This window comes from Crassostrea angulata, chromosome 8 (assembly GCF_025612915.1).
Source record: "Crassostrea angulata isolate pt1a10 chromosome 8, ASM2561291v2, whole genome shotgun sequence".
Taxonomy (NCBI): domain Eukaryota; kingdom Metazoa; phylum Mollusca; class Bivalvia; order Ostreida; family Ostreidae; genus Magallana; species Magallana angulata.
Genome location: NC_069118.1, coordinates 59,041,503 through 59,051,443, shown reverse-complemented (window position 1 = coordinate 59,051,443; position 9,941 = coordinate 59,041,503). Strand labels below are relative to the sequence as shown.

At 32.6% G+C, this 9,941-nt stretch overlaps 1 protein-coding gene across 1 annotated transcript; it reads left to right on the top strand.

Annotated features, from left to right (window-relative positions):
* Positions 1 to 467: 467 nt before the first annotated feature.
* Positions 468 to 6,373, top strand: LOC128161677 (uncharacterized). Its single transcript, XM_052825038.1, has 4 exons — positions 468 to 797; positions 1,085 to 1,106; positions 4,387 to 4,590; positions 5,752 to 6,373. The coding sequence occupies exons 1-4, from the start codon at positions 468 to 470 to the stop codon at positions 5,949 to 5,951; spliced, it is 756 nt and encodes a 251-aa protein (XP_052680998.1). The 3' UTR covers positions 5,952 to 6,373.
* Positions 6,374 to 9,941: the final 3,568 nt, after the last annotated feature.

Below are 9,941 nucleotides of genomic sequence, written 5' to 3'. Positions count from 1 at the left end.
CTGTTTACAATGTAGGGATTTTGCCACGATTGGTTTATTCTTTCGTCTTTTCATTGTTCTCACTGCTTGTACATGTCTCCATTATTTTTTATTGTGGAAAAGGGGAAGAAGATTGATGACGTAAGTTGGTATCAAAGTTATGGACGAAACACTGAGTAATTTTACATATATAGCTCCGAAAAAAAAGTTGTGATTTCTTTTATTTCATACGTTTGATGATTACATTACATGGTTATGAGGAATTTTCAATTTCAAACAGTGAGCAAAACACTGTTTTTATGTAAAAGTATACAATATTCATTTCACTTTCCCAATTAATCTTTTCGAGCAACAACCATTATGAATTGTCAGAGAAAAGGTGAATCGTTTTGATTTCGTTAGTGTGGATTCATTTAGGTAGATGAACTTAGTAAATCAATACTTAATAGCAATAAGAGCGCCAGCGTATTTAGAGCTCACCTGGCATCATGAAATGGCGGACTCATGTTTTTGTCGTTCTTTTCCAGGTTCATGTCAACATATGTTTTTCTCACCAATGCTTTCCTAACGAGATTCAAACGTTTTTAAAGGGAAAACTAGCGGACTCTGATTTCACATCTTTGCTTTCTCTGGAAGATAACAGTTATGGGAAACTGTTTCACAAGTGTTTGTTTTATTGTGAAAAAGATAAACGGTGCATTGGGTTTCAGATCTGCAAAATTTCTGAAACTCTGTTCCAATGTCGAACATGTTGTGAATGGAAGAAAGCGAAAGGATTCACTTTCACGTATTCGCCTGACTGTAAATACGTTGAGATGGTAAGCTAACTTGTCAAAAACTAAATGTTCCGAAAATGGGGATGTAAATACATGTAGTTTAAGTTCATTAGAATAAATCTAGAGATAACTTTTTAATTTCTAATAAACGATTAGAAAAAAACTATTTAAACTCTGTGAATGATATAATTCTGATTTCCAAAAAGTAGTTTCATTGCAAATTCACTATTACTGTAATACGCAAAGGTTTTGAATAAATAGTTGTAAAATAAACAAGATTATTTTACTTAAAAATATTAAAAAATATATATATATATATTTTGTTTTAGAAAATTGACTTCGAAACTAACCGTAAGTACACTGAACAGTAATTAGGAAACGTCAACATTCACTCTTAATAGATCTAGATGTCACAGTTTATATTAATTTATTTATTTAATGTTCATCAGCGCGCATTGCTGATAGAACGCATTGCTGTATGTGTGAATGAGTGCATGTGTGAATGTTGTGATAAGTCACGTGGTTTTACCATCTTTAGGATTTAGTGACCAGGTACATGTATATATGTCTCATTGACCAATGACAGACGACTTTTAACTCATTAATATGCATATTTTACTAACTTCGCTCACTATATAAGCGCAAGTCCCGCCAAATCCAGTACCCACAGATTCTACCCTTTACGGCGCTAGTATCATTTACTGTTATATTCCATTTCTGATCTTCAAAGATCCAGTTATTTATTTATTTATTATTTAAAGTCCTGGATACCTGGTAAGATCACTGTTAAACATATTATTGTAACATCATATTTAGTGATATTGTCGGTAAATCACCGGTATTATAATTTGGAAAACCATTGTGTTTGTAATTCAACTTGATACGTAGTACATGTAATTGTCTTTCGTCAACGTGTGTGTGTTGTGTCGTGAATGTGTTTTCTGTGTTTTCTAGGTTTCTTTGCATATATAAATATAAAAGCAAAGTACGAATCCAAGTCTTTGATCGTTATTTCTTTATTGACGACCCTATGACATAGATATTTTATACTAGATGATATCCCACGCAAGCACGGGAATTAACAATTTACACATTAATGTGATGCAACGCCTAATATATTGTTTGTTTTTGTATATACTTTATCCGAAAATGTTTTCTTAGATGCTTTCTTAACATGTTTTATTATATTTAAATTTCAAAAATAAACCAACTGCACGGCTGGACATTAAGGTGGCTCACTACACCTTGAAATATTTTCTCAAGTCAGCAGAAAAATTCTTGATTATGATAGATATCATAATGGATAAGAAGTATTTAAGTCAAACAGGCAAAAAAAATGTGCAATTTTGGATGAAAAATTACATTTTCGAAAATTTAATTCAATAAACATGAACAAATAATCCAGGCGGGATTCGAACTCATGATCTGCGGTTCAGAAGCCCAATACTTAAACCACTGAGCTACGACGATAGACAACCAAATAGAGCGATATAAACAGTTTAACAAAACATTTAAATCGCCATCTTGTGACGTAGTGTCTTGAAAAGTATAAGTCTGGGTGTAGTGAGGTACCTTAAGAGAAGCGTGCACAGTTGAAAAATTTAAACTGAAATGGGTGATATACATGTACATGACCTAAACTGACAGAAATCAAGGAAGGGTTCGACACCACATCCCACCACCCCCACCACATCCCACCACCCCCACCTCAAATTTAACTTGCACGTTTTATGCATACATCAACAATACATCATTTATTCATAAGCGGACGCAGGACACAATTTATTCATTGTTTAATTAATGTATAAGGTTAGCTACCAAACTGTTGTAGACGTATAAAATTGTATGAAATTTTTAAAAATGCAAGTATATGCATATTACTTATCACATTCTGAAACAAAGTTGTCAGATCCAAAATATGTGCCCGCTGGTTAACTTGCATTACACTTTCCGCTATGACGTTAAATAGTCAAACCGCATTTCTGGGCACCCTATTCTGGAAAATTATTTCCATCAAAACTAAAATCGCATTAAATTGCTACAATTTATTTATTAATTTTTTGTTTAAACCAAAAAAGCTCCAATCCAAGGTATCTGTCCGCGATACATGATCAGCTTGTCCTACACTTTTTACCATGACGATAATAACTCAACCCCGTTATTGGTAACCCCGCTATGAAAGTTCTTTCTCATTCTCTCACCAAATCTTGGGCTCAGCAAACATTCTATTTCATTAAAATTAAAATCGTAGATTTAAGAAACACATTGTCCCATTTTAATCATTTAATGTTCGTCAAATCTTAACTTCTACGTATGCTCTAAGTATGTTGCCAGTAAAAATATTTACTCTTTATGAAATCATTTAATATTGTTTCATTGCAAGCATATATTTCGGTAAAAACTTCCACTGAATTGGATCAGCCAAAGCGTGTCCACCCCCTCACTCTCAGTTTTGCTATATTGGGCTGGTTTATCAAAAATGCAACTAGGTTTTGAATTAAATTTACAATAATTACCTATCGAGCAAAATTTAATTATAGCTTACGGACATCATATCACACATGTTGAAATGCCAAGGTGTAAGCAGTTACTCTTGTGCGGAAATTTTTGATTTATTGGCAAAATGTCTTAATTTATAGTATAGATTCTGAGATAAAAAGTACACATGTTTATTTTCGACTTTTTTTTACTTTCAAACGATTTTGCCCCGTCTTGAATTCACCCAAGCAATATTGTGCTTAAACATTTGAAACTGATGTTTGTCCGTTTTTTTAAAATTTGCCCGCTGACAACAAAATCGAAAGGTGCAAAAAATGTATGTACACTAAATCAAAACTTCAGATGCACATTATACTCCTGTTGTTACATTAAACTGTTACTAGGTCTTTGCTCTATTTCTTTTCAATGTCTGATAATATGCCTGAGAAGAATTAATTCATTGCAACCTCAAAGCTATTGTTGTGTTTCCTTGACATATTTTGAAATCTACAAATCTCATTAATTTTTCATTACAAGACATTTTCAATTCGTTTAAAATCAATGCATGAACATATATTGCTGCTTGAATAATTACTGGATTGCAAAACAAATGATATGATTTTCCTTCACCTGAGGTTTAGTTTTGAACTGTTGACTCAAACTATATCGCGGGTTTTGCTCTAATTATTTTTGTGTACATTGATATTCTTTTAAGCAAGAGAGAGAGAGAGAGAGAGAGAGAGAGAGAGAGAGAGAGAGAATAGTTTAAAAAAATATATATTACTTATTTTACTGATACATCTTCTGTTCTTCCATGCAAAAATGCAATGAGGTTTCAAATACTTTCGTGCTTCAAATTTATTTCTGAACTTTTTAACCTCTTAAAAAATGCTCAAATCTATATCTGTGAAATTGTATTTTAAATATTTATATTATTTGCATAAAGCTATTTATACGACAAAGCTAGTTAATTTTGATGGAAAAAATTAAACTCAACATAATCAATAAAATGTCTTATAAAAATAATTTTATAATAAACTGAAATCATACACAACCAACAACATTGTATTAACTAAATATAATTCGTTTGGAACTTATAAACAGAATAAAATTTGCCTTTCTCACTTTTAGATTCTAATTGTTTTTTCTACAGTGGCATTTAACAGAACAGCAATATTAAGCAGCGAATTTGATGAAATGCACAAGGCATCAAACGCAGTTGATGGGATAAAGATGTGTTTTTCATACAATCTAGTGGCTTCCTCTTCTAGATCAATACAACCTTGGTTGTTGATTCAGTTGGATGCTATATACAGTATTGGCAAAGTAGTGGTGTATGCTAGGAATGATAGATATGGTATGTGGAACTAGTCTGTAACAGAAAAGGAAAAATGTTACATTCATTATATCGATAATATTATGAGAGTTGTTCGGAAATTACTGAGACAACACAAATATTTACCTTTCAATGACGAATTTTAGTAAAAAATGGCATAATCATTAAATACCCCTGCAGGAATAATTAAGCAGAGTAATGATACAAAATAATTAATAATTATTATAGACCGTTACATAAACAAATCCGTGGTCGGCATACACAAACTCAGAGTTAAAAAAAATAAAACATTAATTCTACATTTTAAGTGTTGCTAGACCTACAATCAATGATAAAGAAAAACAAATCATACATGTTTGTTTTGCTACTTCTTGTGACTAACTTTTGTGCAAGTTTCACTAGTGTTCGAGTTTATATACGGAGATAGTACAGAAATGGTTACCAAGCAATTGAAATATGACTGCGACGATCTATTGAATTTTGACGTCACAGGCGGCACAGCGAATAAACATGTACATCAAATTGGTTAAATTTTCTGGCCAAAAATTGCTTCAAGAAAGATCATACGATGTAAAGGGGTCAATAGATTCAGTTAATCATTGGGTATTCACATACTGCTGAAATAGAATTAAAACAAAGGGACAAAATTATACATGTACTATTTACACACAAACTGATTTCAACAGTTTTAAGATATGTACAGAATGAATGTAAAAGAACTTTCACAGTAAGTTGACTTTGAAAAGAAATAAATCGATTTTTTTTCACAAAATCTGTGTGGTAGTGAGAATATGTAACTGTTGCCATTTTAAAAGAAAAAAGATGAGAATTGAAGAACTGTCCATATTTTCCGTTCGAATGTAAGGTCACCATGTTTAAAACATAGGAGCAAAAAGACGCGTGAAATGACGTTCCGATGGTTGCTCCGGGTCAATAAATGTACGTAGGCAAGATTGTTAGCTTACCAGGAAGGAACAATTAATTGATGTCATTAACTTCAAAATTTTCGCATATCCGTATCCTAGCTTACTTGCTTGTGAAATTTGAATGATGCATATTTTTTCCCAAGGGAGTAAGAATAAATGTCTCAAAATTTTCCAAACAACCGTCGTAGTTTGATCTATTTTTCTTTAAAAAGTTTACATCTTACGTTGTTGTGATAATGATGAAATTTCGTTCCAGCGAATGAAGCAAACAACATTATAGTTTATATCAAGGATATTGATGTCAGCAACGTATGCGGAGGGATTTATCAAGGTCCTACCTTTAATAGTGACGTCATCTACTTTATGTGCCCCTCCGAGTCTAGAGGCAACAGTGTCCATATCCAGAAAACGACGAGGGGTCAGCTTGGATTTTGTGAAATTGAGGTTTATGAATAGCCAGGGAGTGCACAAATTAAAATAAACTCTTAAGTTAACTCAGGGTTTGAGTTCTCAATTTCGGATTGTTATAAAGTTATGAGTAAAATTTGTTCTAAATACAAAAAGTTTTTATGAAATGAATTGTTATTGACATGACATTCGATATTTTTACTATATTAAAAAATTGCTTCAAAGTTGGACTATTAGCAAATCAGAGGAAATTCGGACTAAATTTTTCAGATTTTGTTCTTCTCTAAAATGTTTTTCGTAGTACTGTAATATTTTAAGTTAATATTTGCTATGTTGGTCAACATAATTTTGTGTACTTTTTGTTGGTTTTTATCTTCCTTTTTCATTTAAAAAATCGTATGGAACACACTATAAAAATATTGAAAAATGCTTAAAAACGATGATAGACACTTAATACCTTATAATTTTGATCATTGACCTCATATAAATTTAATGACAGCTGAGTAAGATCAATATTATTTAATACTAAATGAATTAGTATTATCATCATTCAGTATTTTGTTACATTAGATAAAAATTATTGGTAATTAAATTTTAATGCTTTGCATCTATTTCGTGTCATTCCAATTCATAAACTGTATTTCAATTTTTAAAAGACTTTAGCAATTTGTATTATTTTCACAATTAAGAAAATCTCAATCATATTGTAAAATTTCTAGGGAGTTTTCCTAAATTTTCAAAAAATTATTAAATGGCCAATTACTCTAAAAGTAGGTCATTGACCTTTTTGAAAGCGAAAAATAACACTTCCATGGAAGGTCTTAACACAAATCACGAGGGTCAATAAAAAAAAATACGATGTGGCTGTCTATCATATATTTTTCATGGAGTCATACCAATAACAGATTAATCTGTGCACCAACACTTATGTTATTGTGTTATTGATATGTGAAGTTTTAGTCGATGGTTTATCATTATCATCAGTTGATTTTTTTTCTATTAAAGAATGAATTCAGTAATTGTTTTATACGATATCAATTGGTTTGGGGCAGTTTACGCTTTATAAACCGCTTATAAAAAAGCGTAAATTGTTTCAAACCATCTTATATCGTATAAAATTAATGAATATTGAATTCATTGCTTATAATTAATTTTTTTTTACTCTTCATTGTAGATAAAAACGGTCATTTGACCTTAAAAATGCATGACGTAAATTGTACAATGTTCAAACGTAACGTCGGGCGTATTGATAAGTTTTTGACTTTAGTTTTTATGACGTGTGAAAAATTCTTTATACGATATAAAATAATTCTTCAGCCAATCAGAAAGCGCGTTACATTCAGAATTATATTATTACTGAGTAAACGTATACCTTTAGCAATTTCACCAAACACATCGATGGAAACAAAGAAATAAATACATATTATTATCAATAATAATTATTATTTCATTTTTTTTTTCAACAGACTGGACTAAAGTTGATTTATTGTATGTGTTATTGATGGAAAGTTTGTTAATTCCATTTCAAGTTATTTTGCAAAAAAATACCATAATCATTTAAATTAAATTGATATCACTTACATTTAGTATTGTGTAAAACATCAACACGTTTCCTATTCTTGCGATGATCCAAGACTCTATTGGCGAATCAGTTACTCCAGTTTTTCTTGTTGTACTTGGCTATCCTTTATGCTTGCTCTCTTGGGGCCAGAAGTGCAGTTCAAAGCTGTTCTTGTTATTAACTGTGGCTCTTTTTCAGATTACGCGCCTTCTCTATCTCCATTGCAGTATGAAAATGATTTCACTGGATCCTCGTGTCTACATAGTCTTAGCAGGCCTGTATTTGGATTAGTATCATATCGAAATATTCAGAATTTCCAGAATATTCTTTGTAGCATATGGAGTGGTTGGATCGTCTGGTCATTTCATAAAAGAGATTTGTTTTATACCACAGCTATGGTAAAGCTTTAGCTTGGTACATGTTGGTATTGACGGTAGTGTACTGGGCAGACATCTAGATCTTTGCCTTGTCCAGCCTGCTGTTAATGTCTTCCTTTGTATTGCCCTTTGGTTTGATGACAAATAATAGTAACTAGATCTTGGTGGTAGTTCGTCATAAGCTTTCTCTTAAGCATGTCAACATTTGATGCATTTGCCTCCTTTTTCTTGTTGCTGATTCGTAGCCCACCTGTTGGTTTTGTTTTTCATATGCTGGTGTGTCTGACACTGCAGTGCATGGTCGACTGAAATGTCGTAATTATACAAAGATGGGAACAGGCCCAGCGGATCCCCCCTGGGGAGTCATTAGTTATCTTTTTGGTGACACAGTCGTTAGCCGAATTGAATAGAACTGCAGATAATATCAGCCAGTTTTAACCATATTTTAACATGAAAATATGTCCTGATTGTTACTGAAATAACTAACTTTTTTAAAAGAAACTCCTGAAGTGGTAGATCAGGTAAAGTTCTATAAGTCGAAGGAGGATCAAAATGATTCCTTAGTATATGCAATAAAAAGACGACCACAAAAATGTTAATGCCTGACTCTCTGAAATATGCATAGATCTGATCGGCACATCATGGGTGTTTTTTCGAAACCTGCTGTGTATAACGTCAAAAGACATGACTTTCTTTAAATTATAATTTTCATCGTATTGGTCAGAATCATTTTTTCACATACAACAGAATGATTCAATCCCAGTTGTTGTTCTCATTTTTTTTTGGACCTTGACAGACCGCCCTTTGCGCCAGTCTTCAGCCCTGTTTTCCTTTCCACAGAGCTATGACCAGTTTCTGTGGGGTGGTGGCTGACAAATCCATGGTCCAGAATAAACAGTTGCTGTGAGATAATGGCTGACAAATCCATGGTACATAATAAACAGTTGCTGTGGGTGGTGGCTGATAATTCCATGGTCCAGAATTACCAGTTGCTGTGGGATAATGGCTGACAATTCCATGGTCAAGAATAAACAGTTGTTGTGAGATAATGGCTGACAAATTCATGGTCAAGAATAAACAGTTGCTGTGGTATAGTGGCTGACAAATCCATGGTCCAGAATTAACAGTTGCTGTGGTATAGTGGCTGACAATTACAAGGCCCAGAATGAACAGTTGGTATGGGATGATGGCTGACAATTTCATGGTCTAGAATGAACATTTGCTGTGGGATGATGGCTGACAATTCCGAATTCAAGCTTGTGCATGAACTATGCTGGTTCCTGCGCTTTAGGGGTGGGTCAGGTAACCAAAATAACACACGTTTATCTGAATCGGGGTTGGGATTCCATGCTTAAAGTTTAGGAAAAGTGCATCACAATATGAAATGACCCTTTTACTTGTATCGTTAACAAAGTAGTGCGAGATGTAATTGTGTGCAAATAGTGAAATTCACCGCATGCCTGATACTAGTACTATACGTGCGATCTTAACCAATATAATTCATAATTATGTTAAAAAGTATAAACTCTTTGATTTCTAAAATTTAGAAGTTAAAGGCAACATTCGGTTTGCTTATATTATTTATCTAGGACTTTTTTAATTGCAAGTCTCCCTTGATCGATATGATATAATTTTAAGCAGGGAAATAGAGTCGGGTGATTCTCAAATAACCTGAAGGGTTTCATATTTAGTACTTCAGTTCTTTCTGAAGTGTAAAGCTAAAAATTCTAATTTAAAATTGAAGGTAGATCTGATGGTTAACCAGCTTTTATCGCTCGTATTGATGGATAGGAAAAGTCTGCTCATTAACTGGTTCCACTCTCAGTCATACAAAATAATGAGGTCGTATTAATTTTCTTAGAAGCGCCTTCATTCTCTAAATTACCTGCATTATTCTCTTTATACATGAAGTATGAAACATTCTTTGTTTTCAATTCGCAAGATGAAAGGGAATTTTTATTTTTTTATTACACCCCATACAAAACGAAATCAATTTCTCGTCATTCAGACAATTACGTATGAATTATGCTGCTTGAAGATACTTTTGTGACAAAATAGGAAGACAAAAAATCAACAGATTTTTCTACACATTACTTTTTT

Bases quoted from the DNA above. Each gene is read 5' to 3' on its own strand.
- LOC128161677 (XM_052825038.1), top strand. From the start codon at position 468: ATGAAATGGCGGACTCATGTTTTTGTCGTTCTTTTCCAGGTTCATGTC. The intron at 798-1,084 runs GTAAGCTAACTT...ATTTTGTTTTAG, and splicing joins ACTGTAAATACGTTGAGATG to AAAATTGACTTCGAAACTAA. The intron at 4,591-5,751 runs GTATGTGGAACT...ATTTCGTTCCAG, and splicing joins TGCTAGGAATGATAGATATG to CGAATGAAGCAAACAACATT.